At 37.2% G+C, this 17,416-nt stretch overlaps 1 protein-coding gene across 4 annotated transcripts in view; it reads right to left on the bottom strand.

Moving 5' to 3' along the window:
* The window catches only part of grid2ipb (glutamate receptor, ionotropic, delta 2 (Grid2) interacting protein, b), a 35,599-nt gene that overhangs the window by 16,182 nt on the left and 2,001 nt on the right, over window positions 1–17,416 (bottom strand). For 3 of the 4 annotated variants that reach the window (XM_051667833.1, XM_051667832.1, XM_051667834.1), the window contains exons 3-7: window positions 16,700–17,032; window positions 16,360–16,514; window positions 10,494–10,763; window positions 6,672–6,757; window positions 1,400–1,469 (exon numbers count right to left, since the gene is read on the bottom strand). In XM_051667833.1, the coding sequence (XP_051523793.1) occupies window positions 1,400–1,469; window positions 6,672–6,757; window positions 10,494–10,763; window positions 16,360–16,514; window positions 16,700–17,032 (914 nt within the window). Of the gene's footprint in view, window positions 1–1,399; window positions 1,470–6,671; window positions 6,758–10,493; window positions 11,137–16,359; window positions 16,515–16,699; window positions 17,033–17,416 lie in introns of those variants that run through there. The other variant, XM_051667836.1, reaches the window with a different exon arrangement.

The following is a 17,416-nucleotide window of genomic DNA, read 5'->3' as shown; positions in this document are numbered from 1 at the left end:
TCTTCTACAGAACACAAACAATGATTTTTAGAAGAATATCTCAGTCCTTTAGGTCCATACAATGCAAGTGAATGATGATCAGAACTTTGAAGGTCCACAAAGCATATAAAGGCAGCATAAATGTAATCCATACGATTCCAGTGGTTTAATCCATGTCTTCTGAAGAGATATGATAGGTGTGGGTGAGAAACAGATAAATTCTGCTCAATCAAGTCTTTTTAATACCAATTTTCACTTTCACGTTCACATTCTTAATTTTTTGTTTTTGACTATTCACATTCTTTGTGCATATGGGCAGGGAGGATAATTTATGGTAAAAAGGGAGTTAAAATGTATCTGTTTTTCACCCACACCTGTCGTATCACTTCTGAAGATGGATTAAACCACTGGAGTCTTATGGATTACTTTAATGCTGAGATATTTTTTCTAAAAATCTTTGTTTGTGTTCAGCAGAAGAAAGAAAGTCATACACATCTGGGATGGCATGAGGGTGAGTGCATAAATGATGAGAATTTTCATTTTTGGGTGAACAATCCCTTTAAGCTGGCATGGACTTCACAAGTTTGTGCAAAATCCAGTGATCCATGGTATCCCAGCATGACTTGAGAATATTCCAAAGAGCATCTTGTGTGCTTCAATTGAAGCAAGGAAATCTAACCTTTACTAAGGAGTTAACATGGCCAATGTCACAAATTTGCTTATTTCATTAACGACTAGTAGTGCATATAATTCTTATTCATTTCATAAGGGTGCTTTGATTAAAATTCTGTTTATTTCCAGTTTAAAATTAAATTGTCAGTGTGGACCTTTGAACCTCATTGTGACCCCACAAGTGAGTGAAGTTTGTGTTTTTTTTTTTTTTTTTTTTTTGCCATAATGCAATGTGAGTAATGCAACAGGAGAATTCTACAAAATAACAACTGTGACTATTTTTCCGGCCCCCCAGAGGGCAATATGCAGTTGAGTTGCTACAGTAGTCGAGTAAATTGCTGTGTGCTTGAGATTAGCTACACAGCCAATAGGCAGCTAAATGCCGCAGGAAACTGTTTTACATTTTGTTCTAAGCAAACATCCAGTGAAAGTTAGTGGGTTGTTAGGCAGAAGCAGAATACGAAATACAAGTTATGAGAAGTTAATGTAAAATACCGAATAAAATATACATCTTAATTTGTGGTCTGTGCAGTTCACTTGATTTTTGTGATCTACAAATGTGGCTCTATGGCAAAACTAACTGTAATGTGAAAAAAATAATATATAAATAATAGCCCAGTAGTGAAATAAAATCATTAACAGCAATTGCGTATTCTTAGATACTTTTTACCACAGTAGCTATTGTAATAACATTTTCCTGTTATGCGACTTTGAAAGCATCATGACAGCACAACAAAAATAAGCGTACCTCATGTCTAGTCCATTGAGGAACAATATGCGGTCTCCTGGTTTAAGGCCACATGCCTCGGCTGGACTACCTACAGCGAGAAAACAAATTTATTTAGAGAAAAAGAAGACAGCACCCTCAGACACCTGCAGTGAATTATACACCCACATTCAAGACTACAGACTGCCACAATGGGGTTCCAAAAGTAAAAATCCCATTTCCTCTACAGAAAATTAGATTTTCAGCATTAAAAAGACAGATAATCAAGACAGATCTACTGTACCGCGATGATACATGCTTCTGTAGAAGCCACAAGTCAGTGTGATTTCAACTACACTACCCATAATTCTCAAGAGCGATCCACCAATCAGAGAAGTTGCTGTTACCACCGCTACTTCCTTAAACCAATAGTCAGTATCCCTGCGCTTATATACCGTATATCTAAATATTTAAAATAAATGTAAAATCATTAATATAAACTTCAAAAATACTGCATTTTATACTTATAATCAATACCTTAAAGTGTTTTATATTGTCCCATTGTTTATGATTAATTACAAGTTCATTCACTCATAAAATAATTTAAAGCTGAAGGAAGTAACTTTTTCTGTGTTAAAATACTTTCTCCTATCCCAGCTTAAAATGCAGAGAAACTATAACTAAGCCATTCATAGGTTAATTTTCTCGAAAACCGTAAGCACCGTCTTTCTGTGGGGCTATGAAAATAGCTGTTTGTATTGAGCGACCCGCTTAGACCCGCCCCAACAACATTAATCAACCAATGGCATAAGTTGGGAGTGGGGAGCGGGACTATCACTTTGTTTGATCAAACAAAGAGTATTTTTGCAATTGTGTTTGGTGGCGCAGAAATTACATCCTTCAGGCTTTGAGTACATAGTATTATTCTTTGTCTTTTTTTCTGATTTTCAAAACTGGCTGTTTTCCAGAAACAAGGCGGCTGAAAAAAAAAACCAATGAAACAGGCGGCAGTGAATCTTCCAACATGTGGATGCATATTACTGAAGTGCTTTGTAGTTGGTGGCAATTAAAACACTACAATATACTGTACTCGTAGGTCTGAGAGGAAAATCTCATGTAATGTAATCAGTTTTCTCATCATGATGCTGGACTCCTACTTTGTTTTCATAAGCACCCCCCCACCCCAAACACGGGCAGCTGAGTCAGTGTTAACTAGTCTCAGCACAGGCCTGGAGTGGGCGAACCTCGTCATACAGACGCTCACACACTTACCACCCTCTCTTCAGCTCTGAACACACAATCATCTAGACTTCAATACAACTGAACCCAATGCTTGCCTCATTACAACAACCTACTCCTTCCTTTTTCACAATGCACCAAAAACACTCTACTCCCCTCTTAAACAGATTGATGACCCCAGTGCTTTCTATGTGCCTTTTTTATTACAGCCTGTGTTATAGCCTATGGAAAAAGGGCTCTCAACATGGCAAATACTCTGGCCGTTACACACCACAGTGCATAAGCATAGCAGCAGTGTAAATCCAACAGTAGGCTTTCATTGTACTTCCACACTGACAGCATTACTGCTGCATTCTATAAGAGATAATTCAGCAGAGATGGGCCACTTCTATTAAAATGAATGGGAGAAATTGGAACGCTCAACCAAGGAGCTCTGCGCGCCCAACGGTCAACGGATGTAGAAAGGAAGTCCCGCCTAACAGTTAAAAAACCCAATCACCTTTTAGATACAGACATCACCTGTCAATCAACTCTAGAACGTGCATGCACAATAGCTATACAAGCCGGGAAAATTTAATTTTTTTGTGTCATTTGAGGTTAAGAATCACAATTTATGATTCCAATATTGTCATAATTTATTGTTGATTTGAAATATGTTCTTTGATCATAATCTTGACCAACCGTTTTTGAGATTTTGGTCTTTCTCCATACAAGTAGATAGGAGCTGCACTGGCATGACTGGAAATAGCCTCCTGAGAGCGTTCCAAAGGTGGCCGACAGGTCCAAACGTATTTCTGGATCTTTTCAAAAGTCTATTTTTCAAGGTAAGTCAGTCTACTCGGCAGCTGTTTTTGGAAGGATCTTGGGCAGTTTGGGCAGCTATTTTTCTATGTAAAAAAGCGTCATGACAGTGCAGCTCCTATCTACTTGAATAGGGAAAGACCGAAATCTCCATAATGGTTGATCAAGACTACGCTAAAAGAACATATTTCAAATAAGCAGTAAAACTGTATTGGCCCAAGGCGTGTGTGGCGCCGACTTCACTCGAGCGGCCTGGTCGCGACGCATGCTCCAATCCCCAGCGTGCATCTAACTTGCGCCAGGGGTGCGGGTCCGGCGACGCATCTAACTCGCACCGGACACTCGCCGCTCCATTCCTGGACCCATGAAGACGCCAGCAGGAAGAAACCGGTCTCCCGAGGAGTGGCGCCCTTGGTGTTTAAAGGCAGCGGTGATGAGGCTGTATTTTTTTTTACTGACTGTTGGCTGCTGTTGGACGTTCCAATTTCTTCCATTCATTTTAATAGAAATGGCCCATCTCTGCTAATTAGTCTCTGTTTTGACAAGCAGGAAATGTTCACGGAACAGTAACGTCACTTGACATCACCAACGAAAAGAACAATTCTGTGTTAAAGATGCACTCAGTAATTCTTTCCCCATTGAAAATTTTTACTCCTAAAGAAATTAATTGTAATTTTAAAACGTGCATAAAATAAAATGAGATGAAGACTCCTGTCATATTAGTAATCTTATAAAAAGAAAATACAACAAGCCGGAAACTACTCGCTTTATCTCAGTAACTGTGCTGTTATTGAATACTTTCACTCATGGATTACATTAATCATGGCTGACTGTGAAAAGTGATTTTCTACAATGGCATCGGTAACTGATAACTATTGTATTTGAATGTTGCTGCATCCATGCCACTAGGTGTCGGTGTAAGATGACATTTTCAAAAAATTACAGAGTGCACATTTTATTCATTTAGTATTTCTTTTACAGTAATAATAGTCATAAATTATAAAATGGTTATTGGGAGTTTAGAAGTACAACCCCAATTCCAAAAAAGTTGGGACAGTATGAAAAATGCTAATAAAAACAAAAAGGAGTGATTTGTAAATTATATTCACCCTTTGCTATATTGAAAGCACTACAACTAAACATTTGTGGCAGACAGGTCTCTTGCTCATTGTAAAGGAGGAAGCAGGAACCAGGTTAACAACCACAAAGACTTTTAATTAAACACAACATAAAACTGCTTTTCAGCATAACCAAAACATTAACGCACACACAGCTCTGTGTGCTCTCTCACTGAGTTGACATTTCAGTCCAGCATGTGGAATGTACACATTTATTGGCTGTGTGCACCTCTTTCTCTCTCTCTCTCTCTCACTGTAGTCTCCGGCTCCTCTTTATCCCTCTCCCGGCTGATTGCGGTAACTCAACGCCATGCGTCCATCCTAACAGGCCCGCCCCGCCCTTCTCCTCGTCAAACATTAAATGATGTTTTACCTTGTGAATTTCATTGTTTTTTTTATGTACAGTAATTTAAAATCAGATCACTGCAACATACAAAAATGTTGAGACGGGGCAATTTAAGACTAATAACAATTTGACGAGTTAAAATAACAAGACAATGTGAAGCAGGAGATGTTAAACTGGTGAGGCAATCGTGTCAACAGCCTAGTCCTTCAAGAGCAAGGATCATTCAACACTTGTCAATTTGGCAACAGATGCTTCAGCAAATAATCCAGCACTTTGAGAACAATGTTCCTCAAAGACAAATTGGAAGGATTTTGGGCATTTCACCCTCTACAGTGCACAATATAGTTAAAAGATTCAAGGAATCTGGTCAAATCTCGGTGCGTAAAGGGCAAGACGAAAACCATTTCTGAATGTGCGTAATCTCTGATCCCTCAGACGTCACTGTCTTAAAAAACATAATTTATCTGTAATGGATATAATGAACATGGGCTTGGGATAACTTTAGTAAACCTTTGTTAGTCAACACCACTCACCGCTGCATCCACAGATGCAAGTTAAGACTTTACTATGCAAAGCAGAAGCCCTACATCAACACTGTCCAGAAGCGCTGCCGACTTCTCTGGGCTCGGTCTCATCTAAGATGGAGAGTAGAACAGTGGAACTGTGTTTTTTGGTCTGATGAGTCCACATTTCAAATAGTTTTTGAAAAACACAGCCGTCCTGTTCTCCCGGCCAAAGAGGAAAAGGATCATCCAAGCTGTTATCAGCGTCAGGTCCAAAAGCCAGTGTCTGTATGGGCCAAGGGTGTGTCAGTGACCATGGCATGGGTAACTCACACATCTATGAGGGCACCATTAATGCAGACAGATATGTAAAAATTTTGGAGCAGCATATACTGCCATCCAGCACCGTCTTTTCCAGGGACGTCCCGGAATTTTCAGCAGGACAACTTCAAACCACATACTAGCCGAATAAGCAGAAAGTGCGGGTGCTAGATTGGCCTGCCTGCAGTCCTGACCTGTCTCCAACTGAGAATGTGTGGTGCATTATGAAGTGCACGATACGGCAACGAAGACCCCGTATAAGTGTGCAGCTGCATAATGGATGAATGGGGAAAAATTTCACTTTCTAAACTTCACAAATTTGTGTCTTCAGTGCCTAAATTCTTAAAAAGTGTTATTAGAAGAAATGGTGATGTTTCACAGTGGCAAACAGTTGACTGTCCCAACTTTTTTGGAGTGTGTTGCAATCATCTGATTTGAAATTATAATACATTAAAAAAAACAAACAATGAAATTCACAAGGTAAAACATCATATAATGATGTAGTTGTAGTGCTTTCAATGTAGCAAAGGGTGAATATAATTTACAAATCACTCCTTTTTGTTTTTATCAGCATTTTTCATACTGTCCCAGCTTTTTCGGAATTGGGGTTGTATTACAACTTGATTACTCCATATTAGGATAGGGACCACATTTATATCCAAACGGTAATTAATCTTCACAGAGTGTGTTGTGAAACAGGCCTTACAGACAACAACATACAGCCTTGTCCTGGAAGATTGCAAGGTGATTTATATCAGGAATAACATCTTGATGGCTGTTAGAAAAGATATGAAAATAAAAAAATCATTTTTTTTCAGCTCTAGATACCTTATCTTTCTCCAGATGTAGAATTCAGAAAGAAACCTCCAAAGGCTCAGATCAGAAATGTCTTAGAAAAAGTCTGAGCCACCTGAGACCAAGAACTGCTCTCAATAATAAATGGTGAGATGTGCATATGCATAGACATCACAATTACACATATGCACCTGGCATTACTGAGTCGATCCACACAGGAGCATGGCCTCTCAGAGTAAACCCAAAACTCTTCTTCCCCCTGTATACACGGATGGTTCTGCAGAGAATAAAGATATTCACATAAGTGAAAGAGGCATTGCTAATTTCACTGACCTTACTGACTGAGTGTATGTTAAAGACTGAGAGAGTGGTTTTTAGTCCATGTGTGGAAGCTATGAAGCCATCTACAGTACTGTGAAAAAGACACATTAAATGTTTCACAAAAACATTTGTCTTAAGATTTTATACACTCACTGCACACTTTATTAGGAACACTATGGTTCTAATAAAATGCCCGACGTGGTCTTCTGCTGTTGTAGCCCATCCAGATCAAGGCTCGATGTGTTGTGCATTCTGAGATGCTATTCTGCTCACTACTTACTGTACAGAGTTGTTATCTGAGTTACCGTAGACTTTGTCAGTTCGAACCAGTCTGGCCATTCTCCATTGACCTCTCTCATCAACAAGGCATTTCCATCCACAGAACTGCTGCTCACTGGTTGTTTTTTGTTTTTGTCACCATTCTGAGTAAACTCTAGAGTCTGTTGTGCGTGAAAATCCCAGGAGATCAACAGTTACAGAAATACTCAAACCAGCTCGTCTGGCACCAACAATCATGCCACAGTCGACATCACTGAGATTTCCCCATTCTGATGGTTGATGTGAACATTAAATGAAGCTCCTGACCCGTATCTGCATGATTTTATGCATTGCACTGCTGCCACATAATTGGCTGATTAGAAAATCGCAAGAATAAGTAGGTATACAGGTGTTCCTAATAAAGTGCTCAATAAGTGTATACTGTGCTTTATATAGTGTGTCAATAGAAAATATTAATTTTAGATTCCCAAACATTTCTTTTGCAAATAGAATAGCATAGAAGTAGAACATGGAGTCCTGCAACAGATGGTATGTCCCCCACAAAGCCAGAATCTCAATGTCATTGAGTCAGTCTGGGATTACATGAAGAGACAGAAGCCGTTGAGAAATGTGGCAAGTTCTCCAAGATACTTGCATTTTCAGCAGTGAGACCTTATATAGACAGGTGTGTGCCTTTCCAAATCATGTCCAATCAATTGAATTTGCCACCGGTGTAATAATCTAATAAATCTAATGAAGTAATAGTCTAATAAAAATAGATCTTGGTGTGTTTACTGACAAAGTACATGCCCACTATATTTCAGAGGTCCAACATGAGCTTCATACATACAGACTTACATCTCTGATAATGGCCTACATAGAGCCATACCACAAGAACAGCTATTTAAAAAGAGATATTTTTCTTGCTTCTAAAAGAAAACGTATGACATTTGAGTAGAGTACAGCTAGCCCGAGTGGTTGCTGTGGCAACACCTTAAGGCAACACTGAATCGTTGAGTAAATAGAGATAAGAAAATGCAGTAGAAACATTTTCTTCTTGTCGCAGTGCCATTTTACATTAGGTGGGCAATGCCAAACATTGACGGTGGATTAAAAAAGAGCTGACAGACAAACAAAGGCATGCTAAAAAATTGAGAAGAGCTATATACTGAGATTACATAAGGAATGAGCCAAGGAAGCATTATTTATTGAAGAGCAGCAGCTTATCAGATGAACAACAGAGTCTACAGGGTATCAGCACATCATATCTACTCTTCACACAGTATTTAATAATGTATATATGACATTTCCAATTCATAAACAGTGTTGATTAAATTACTTAACAATAGTAATTCACTTGACAAATTATTTATTTATAATTGTAATCAGATTACTTTACTAATTACTTCATCGAAAAAATAAATCACTTTACTAATTACTTTACTTTTACGTTACTTTCTAAAACACTTTTCTGCTCCACATATTCAAAATAATGTCTATTTCTTTCTTGTTCATTGTTACACAAAAGTCATACACTCAGCACCTCATATTTCTCCTTCACAATGACTCGTTATGGGTCCATAATTTATGTATTCTACCAAAACAATATATTCAAAATAAGCATAACCCTATAATTTACTAAAAAGTAATTAAAATAATTTAAAGTCAGTCACATTAATCTGATTACAAGAATTTAATATGTAATACAATACACTACTTTTGACTAAAAAGTAATAAGATTACAGTAACTAATTACTTTATAATTGGTAGGGATGTCCCGATACTGCTTTTTTGAGAACGAGTACGAGTACCGATACTTCATTTTTGGTACTCGCCGATACCGAGTCTGATACCTGTTTTTTTGTTGTTGTATTTTTTCTGAACTCCATATCAACAGTTTGTTTCAATTTTATCATCAAAATGGTGTTTAAATAAAGTAATTAATTAAAACTTTACTCAAATGAAAATATAACAATTAATTTTCAACATAATATTGTATTTTTTTTTTTATCAAATGAAGTGCGTAATTACAGAATTTCACAGCACAATCCAAAATACAGCATTGGAGTTATATTTTGTCAAATAAAGTGCTGCACTTCAGAGCATCACAGCTGTGAGATATTGCTTGAATATAATACAATTATTATTGATTTATTATTATTAGTAGTAGTTGCAGTAGTAGTAATACATTGAATATTACATAACTTTACAATAGTGATAAACTTCTGTGATACTTTTTTTCATTTAAATTAAGCTTTAATTTGACTGAGCTTTTATTTTGAAGTGTTTCTGTGTTATGACGGTAGCTTTTCAGTCAACAAAAGCCGGATGCTACATTATTCAAAGTGATTATTAAACCACTTTAAACAACAAAAAGCTGCTATTTAATTAAATAAATATGTACTCTTTGTGTGCCTTGCGCTACAAAGTGAATTAGCACTCTGTTTGCTGTCATCTGCTACAAACAGAGCGATCAATGCTCATGATGGTGTTTTCCCTATATGAGCCATGGAGGAGCTTTAAATGGTAGGTACAACACTGTCTCCACATATTCACAAGTGCTCACATTTGAAGTGCTCCACACATGCAAACTATTCATTTATCTCATTAAATCGCAGATTTTGAGGTAAAATAATCTCAATAGGACATAACATGATTTTGCACTTGAGTAAATGAGCGCAGTATCGTACCTGATTCCGTATCAGGACATCCCTATTAACTGGATTACACCCAACACTGTTCACAAATGATTGAATATTGACAGATTGCAATGACATAATCTCATGCTGACACCCAATTTTAGGAAATCAGACTTTAAATGTCAATTATGAACCAATTACATGCCAAATGACTGGATCTGCAGTTGCTCTGGCTGCACATCACTTAAGCAGCTTCATATGATATGATGTTTAAAATCTCCTCTTTAATTCCAAGGTTAAGTCACTTACAATTGTAATGACTAAAATAGTATGATAAGGTGATTATGCATCCCATATTCTAAAGCACTCAGCCAGTTGATCACCATATGAAAAAGTGCTATTGTAATGTACAGAGTATGTATGTTTGTATGTGTGTCTGTTTGTGTACTGTAAGCATACTCTTTGAAGGAAAGCATATAGCACAGAAACAAACACAAGTGAATGGTGCTTCTCTCACCCACCCACGCACAAAGCCTCCTACGTATCACACAATGTTCTATGCATTTGAGGACACAACATAGACTTTTTTCACCAAGTGTTTAGAGATACAATTACAGTACTTTATCCTTTTAAATCCAGCATGAAACACACAGGTTAATTCTATCATGTAGAAATGTACAGGAATAGTACAATAAAAAGGAAGTAATGGACATCTCCTTATAAACAGTGCCACACTAAGCCCTCATATCAAATCTAATAAGGTTACACACAGGAAGTGTATTATGCAGTACATACCTCTGGTTACCTCCAGTGGCATAGTGACTGGGGATCATAGAGGTGCTCTTCTTAAGGCCACGCTCGGGTTGGGCTGGGTCATCCCCAGTATCTCTGGGCACAGAGCTGGCCCGTTTAGAGCCCTGCGGACGCTCATGGTGGTCTTGACTTCGGCTGCGTCGGAGCCTGTTTTGAGGCTCAGTTATGCTCTTGCTACGGCACATACGGTTGAGGAGACTCTGCGAGACGGCCTCGTCAAAGCGCTGGCGATGCTTCTTGGGAATGAAGATCCTGGCAAACATGGTCACAGTAAGGCAACAGAGAGAGAGGGTTTAAATCAGCTACGAGAAACCATGACAATCAGGATTCTTGAAGGTTGTTAGTTCAGTTTTCTCATCCAATTTTTCCATCACAACCCATAGTGAAGAAGCTTCAGTTATGAACACAGAGAGTCCACTGCTTTCGTTCAGATCACAAAAACCAAAAAAGATTCACTTTGACATTTGTTCAAAATTCTTGAAAATGCTCAGTTACGAACGATATGTCTGAGATCAGGAAATGATGACAGAAGCATAAAAACATCTAAATAAATCTCTTCAAAGTACGCGTAAAGGCAATCAGGGGTTTTCATGGAAGCTGTGAGAAATTTCTACATGTAACAGCCCCTCTGTGTGCTGTCTTCATCTGAAGCTCCCACTCCAGAAGCTCTGGTAGAGATATCAGAATCCAGCAACAGCAAAGGTGTGGGAGGATATCACACTACCGCCTCTCTCTCTTTCTCTCTCCTCTATCTCTCTCTTTCTTCCTCATTCTCTTTTTGTTGCTGTTCCATCCTCTCAGGGAAGAGCATCAAATCTCAGACATTTGTAACACAGAAAATTCTTTCACTTGTAGCATGACTTTCTAACTGAAATATTCTCTTTCAACATTCAGCACATGCTCAAACCAGTGAACACAAGCACGATTATGATTCAGCAGTAAAATGGCTAGACAAAAAATGTTTGTCAGATGGGAGACAAATACCATTTTAATGGTTAAATTCACATTTATAGTAGGATGCTGTACGAACATAAGGCCATATATGATGTTGGTAGATGTGGAAAAGCCTGTTACAGTATGCTACCCACCATGGTAACCAAAAAATACCCCAGTGAAAAAACCTTAGCAAATGTAAACAGGCGTATCGTCAGCACAATGCTGCCCGTTTTGTTTTCCGAAGGTGATAGTGACATTAGCATGTTTAAAAATTCCACATTTTGATCTGTTTCTGAGTCATGCCAGAAATTGCCCCATTATCTTAGGTCTCTAATTGTCAACGACACTCTGTATTGCATTAAAGTGAAAGTTCACCCAGATCAATATTTAAGTACTATTTTATTATAAATTCTCCTCTCTGCCCAGTAGGTGGCGATATGCGTGTAGAATGCGAATCACCAAAAACAAAAGAAGAAGAATGTGAAAGCTTGATAATAAAAAATGTATTAAATATTTATCTGTTTCTCACCCACACCTATAATATTGCTTCGGAAGACATGGATTTAACCACTGGAGTCATATGGATTACTTTTATGCAGCCTTTATGTGCTTTTAGGACCTTCAAATTTTGGCCACCATTTACTTGCATTGAATGGATCTACAGAGCTGATATATTCTTCTAAAAATCTTTGTTTGAGTTCTGCAGAAGAAAGAAAGTCATACACATCTGGGATGGCATGAGGGTGAGTAAATGATGAGAGAATTTTCATTTTTGGGTGAACTATCCCTTTAATTAGGCTAATGGAGTATGAATATAAAAATGAATACAAAATGAATGCAATTTATTTTATTTTCCATAGATCAAATATTATTGCATACTAAATGATGCAATGAGACCAAAACAAGCCTGGCTGCAAAAAGTGTCCTTGAGGCTTTTGAATAAATGCTGCTATTGTTATTCAGCAAAATCCATATAGTGTAGATTACTTCCCATACAAGCACATTACTTTATACATACCTTATATTCAGAGTATCTTTTCTTTTGATAGACAATGACACACTGCATGTACTGTAGATACTATAACTGTTTAACTTATACAGTTGATTTAAAATTATACAGTTTCACAACAACATTTCTCTCTCCCCATTTCCTGAGTGACAGCATCGACAAAAACACACCATTATACAATTCTACTTGCTATTAGAGTGCAGTGCTGCCTCAGGTTCACATTATAATGCAGAGAGAGGCATAGTGAATTAACTAAGTGACCAATAGCTGCACTAATGGCTGGTGCTTCAGACAGTAGAGCCCCTAAGAGGCCACTACAAACCTTACCTTTACCTAGAGTAGTACTACCATGATGTATTTTGAGTGAGCTTTATGACAGCACAGCGCATCACAGTGCATTACTGTAACATCTATCGTGATTCTCAGTCAACTGTGGATGCAACTAACACTGCTTGATTGAAGCTGCATTTGTGATGTGAAATTAATTTGAGGAGATGGTACCCTGCTTGTCAGTGTTTTAAACAAATACAATTGCTATCAAGAAAAGACATACTTGAAGCAGAACAGATGTCAGTATGAGTTGCTCATTGATATTACAATGACAGAAATTGACTGCACACATTGCATAACACAAATTATTAAGATGATTTAATGCCTTTTCATTTCTTTGTAATACAAAAAAATCCCATTTGTGCCAGCTCAACTGAACACATCATTGCCAGATTTTTGAGGAGCACCTGATTATATAAGAAAGATAGGAGAGAGTAATACTCTGTTTGTGGACAGAGTAAGAGGGAAAATGTGAATCATCAAACTAGTGAAGATCAGAATCACACAATCAATAAGCTACTGTTCTCAAAAATATCACTCTTAAACTGTGACACAAACATACCTGATTTAGCAGCTCTTCTTAGTGTTAATATTTTATTAAATAAAAGCTTACTTGGAAAGATTTCTATTTAAAGTTTATGACAAATCAAACTAACAAATCAAGTCAGGGTACAAGGTACTCACCCAAAGCAACTCATCTTTTTGTTTTAGTTTATCTTGACTCAGAACCACATAAAACATGTGAAATGGCTATTTACGAGATATATTCAGAACACTAAGTCTCCCCCAGAGAGATTTTCTAGTTGAACAGCTGTACCACTGAACCATTGATTGCAAACTGTCTTGGGAAATGCTGCCTCTCTACAGTGACTTGCAGATCATCAGCACTGAATAATGAGCAGAAATCCATGAGATTTGTGAAGGCAAAGAGATGCAGAATGATATGTAGTGGTGGAAATGGAGATACAAGTGCCTAATACAGTCAGTCAAGGCTGATTAACTTATATATTGAGGATTACATGGGATCAGTTACATGATCAGTTACATTATTTTGGTGAAATGTACAGTGACTGGCCAACTAATGATAAGCAGCAATAAAAGAGGAATTATGGTACTGCCACTGTTATATGTCAAAACTGCTATCCCTGCAAAAAAAAAAAAAAAAAAAAAAGCATTCATGCCATGTACTGTATATTCTTGTAAAATGACTAACAAGAAACTTTTTGAGGATGGGATAGGATAGGATAGGATAGGATAAGAGATATGTGGTAAAGATAGAACAAAATTAAAAATGTATTATGTTGTTTAAAAGATTTAAAGGGATAGTTCACCCAAAAATTAATCTGGTCAGCATTCTTGAAAATGAGCAATAGAGTAAGGACCAACAGAGCTGAGATATTCTTCTAAAAAAATCTTTGTTTGTGTTCAGCAGAAGAAAGAAAGTCATCCACATCTGGGATGGCATGGGGGTGAGTAAATGATGAGAGAGGTTTCATTTTTGGGTGAACTATCCCTTTAAGATGACAGAACTAGGATATAAAATGGAATGTATCTGGAATGGTGTCATGGTGGCTTGACTTTGTGGCCTATTTATGGGATTTCTAGAGGTGATGATGATTGTGGCCAGATAATTCTTTAATTCCAACTAAAAGAGCATAGCTCAATTGAATTGAGAGCTGGCAAATATCCCAGTAGGCCATCACAAACTGAATCTACCCAGACAGGCTTATAATCTGACCCAGATAATGTTTACATTTTAAGGAGGAAAACTTACTAACTAATATATACAGAGTCCAAAATTTAATACAGAAGGTTAATTTTATTAACCATGTTGATCCACAAATGCTTTGCGGTGCTATTGGTTTCCTTTCATTTTCTAGGTTGACTACATGACATTTAGCAGTACAGGCACAGTAGTACAAAATTCCTGGCTTGCAGAAGATAAACTGTTGAACACATAGTGACTAGTGATAGACCGATATATCGGCCATGCTGATTAATCATCTGATATTTGGCCATTATGCGATTATCACATCAGCCAATAATCGTGTTTGCTTGGCTGATTAACAAAAGCGCTGTGTCAGTTTGAAAATCTACCAATAGATTGTCAATGGATAGTCAACACTTTCTGTTTTCAAGGTTTTTTCATTTCAAGTTTATGCAAATTTGAGTAAATATTGCATAAAATATTGTTTGTTTAAATTTTTTTGTGTACATCTGATTTGCTGATGTTAATTTGTTTTATGTTTATCGGCATGTATATCGGCCAATGGCCGTCCTGCTTCCTAGATATTTGTTTTGGCATTGGCCATTAAAAAACCCATATTGGTCGACCACTAATGGTGACATTCCCATTAACTCCCCTTCACCAGCTATCTCTCAAAAGAGGATTACAAACAGTGACAAAGGTTATTATATCGGAAGACAAAGGAACAACACCTATAGCGCAGAGGGAATAGATACTGTGTCTCAGTTTAGCAAACACTATATTGAACACTATATATATATATATATATATATATATATATATATATATATATATATATATATATAAGATAATATATGTTCCTTTGACTAATTGGCCCTGTGAAAGCTGTCTTATCAAATGTGCCTTGCTAAATGTAACTTAAGTATCTACAACTTAAAGGGCTAGTTCTACCAAACCTTGTGTCGATCTAAACCCATATTACTTACTTTCTACTGTGGAACATAAAAGGAGGTGTAAGGCAGAAACAAAGCCTCAGTCACCATTTATGGTGCATTTTCCCTGCCATTTTTTAATAAATGGATGCATTGATAAAATAAATAAATAAATAAATAAATATATATATATATATATATATATATATATATATATATATATATATATATAAATAAATATATATATTAAAACCTCACTAACCATTTAATTTCTAGAGAGTGTCTCCAAAATATGTGCTAAAAATGTAATAATTACCTTTTCATTTTCACAGTGACAATGCATCGTCCCTTTCAAATTGTAATTGCTGATTTGATATTTCATTTTCACTGCAATCTTGAGCCAAGACAGCCCATATTAAAATGAAAATCCAAATGTGAAAAAGAAATTGCAAATGAATTTTTCCCTAATCATTTTATCAATGTTAATGCACTTAAGGCGACATAATTAAAATTAAAATGCTAATTTTATCTTATATTTTTTTATTTCAATTTTCATGTTCAAAGCCAGCATGTAAATTCTATGTTAATGAGTGTGTGGTGCTCAAGAGAGGATCCTGTGCAGACATACATGGTCACCATGAACCATTGTAGTATGTTTAAAAGAAGCCAAGGGAAATTCTCCTTTTGTCTTCCACAGAAAAAATAACAGCATAGAACAACATGAGGGTGAGTAAATAATATCATAATTTTCCTTTTTGTGTGAACTATTCCTTAATATATTTAGCAAGACATTAAGTATAGGCCCTCTGGTGGCCTTTAAACTGTCCTGCAAGGCTATTTACAGTAATGGAAAACATCTGGGTCAGAGAGGCCCTGAGATGGAAGTTAAAAATTAATGAGCAATGAGGTGGCGAAAGGAGTTCCCATAGCTACCTGATGTTTGAGATGAGCTGTTGCTGCTCTTCAGTCTCCAAGATGTCAGGAATAACGGAAGCAAGCCAATCCACCTTCCTCTCAGCAGCAAACTGTTTCAGTACAGCAAAGAGCTTCTCCTTCACCTCTGGCTCATCCCTCAAAATCTCCTCAACCTGAAACATGAATAACAACAGAGCACACAATATTATACCTTTTAAAACTGAGACATAAAAAGGAATTTTGTTTTTGCAAACACACACACAAAAAAATAAATAAAATAAAAATAAAATAAAAAATAAAGAAAGCAAAACGTTCACTGTAAAATTCTAGAAGGTTACAGACTGCCAGATGACCCTACCCTCATGTTAAACTCCAGAGCCTTGTGCTTGCGGTCCTGGTGCATACCGTCTGTGCCTTTTTTAGGCTCCTCTAGACTGCCACTGCTGCGTTTCTGACGACTACCCATACAAAGCACCCCAAGACGCAGCGTTCTGCCTTGAGAGGCTTTAATCAAAGCTGCAGCCATCTCATGGTGCTTCACGGGGATACCATTCACCTCCATGACATAATCTCCAGCCCTGAGACCACTACGGCCAGCTGGCGAGCATGGGGAGCAATCCTCCACCAGCAGGGGGCAGTCTCCCACTATAGTGAATCCAAAGCGACCATCAGGGCCTGGAATGATATCCACCTGCAGGCAGTTGATGCAGCAGATTGTAAAAGTTGTTGCAGTCAGAAATAGCGTATATAGAGAGCAGTGGTTCTCAACTAGTGTGTCGCACGTCTGTTCTGATAAGGTCACAGACATGAAGTGGGAAAACGATGCTAAATGCAAATCATAATTACAAAAAATACTTTAACACGCTATGCTTTTACTATAGCTTTTTTGCTAGCTGCACTATAATCTCATTGATACTGTATGTTTATGTGCCTAATGACTGTGCATTTCTCATATTCAGCAGCCTATTACAATATTAGACCCACTGTTTGTTCCTTTTGATAGGTTGGCAACTAACTACTGCTGTTATTATATACATTTATAATATTGTCAATTTTCCAAGTCAGTATATCAGTT

Source organism: Myxocyprinus asiaticus, chromosome 32 (assembly GCF_019703515.2).
Source record: "Myxocyprinus asiaticus isolate MX2 ecotype Aquarium Trade chromosome 32, UBuf_Myxa_2, whole genome shotgun sequence".
In the NCBI taxonomy this organism is placed as follows: domain Eukaryota; kingdom Metazoa; phylum Chordata; class Actinopteri; order Cypriniformes; family Catostomidae; genus Myxocyprinus; species Myxocyprinus asiaticus.
This window is presented reverse-complemented; position numbering and strand designations above follow the sequence as displayed.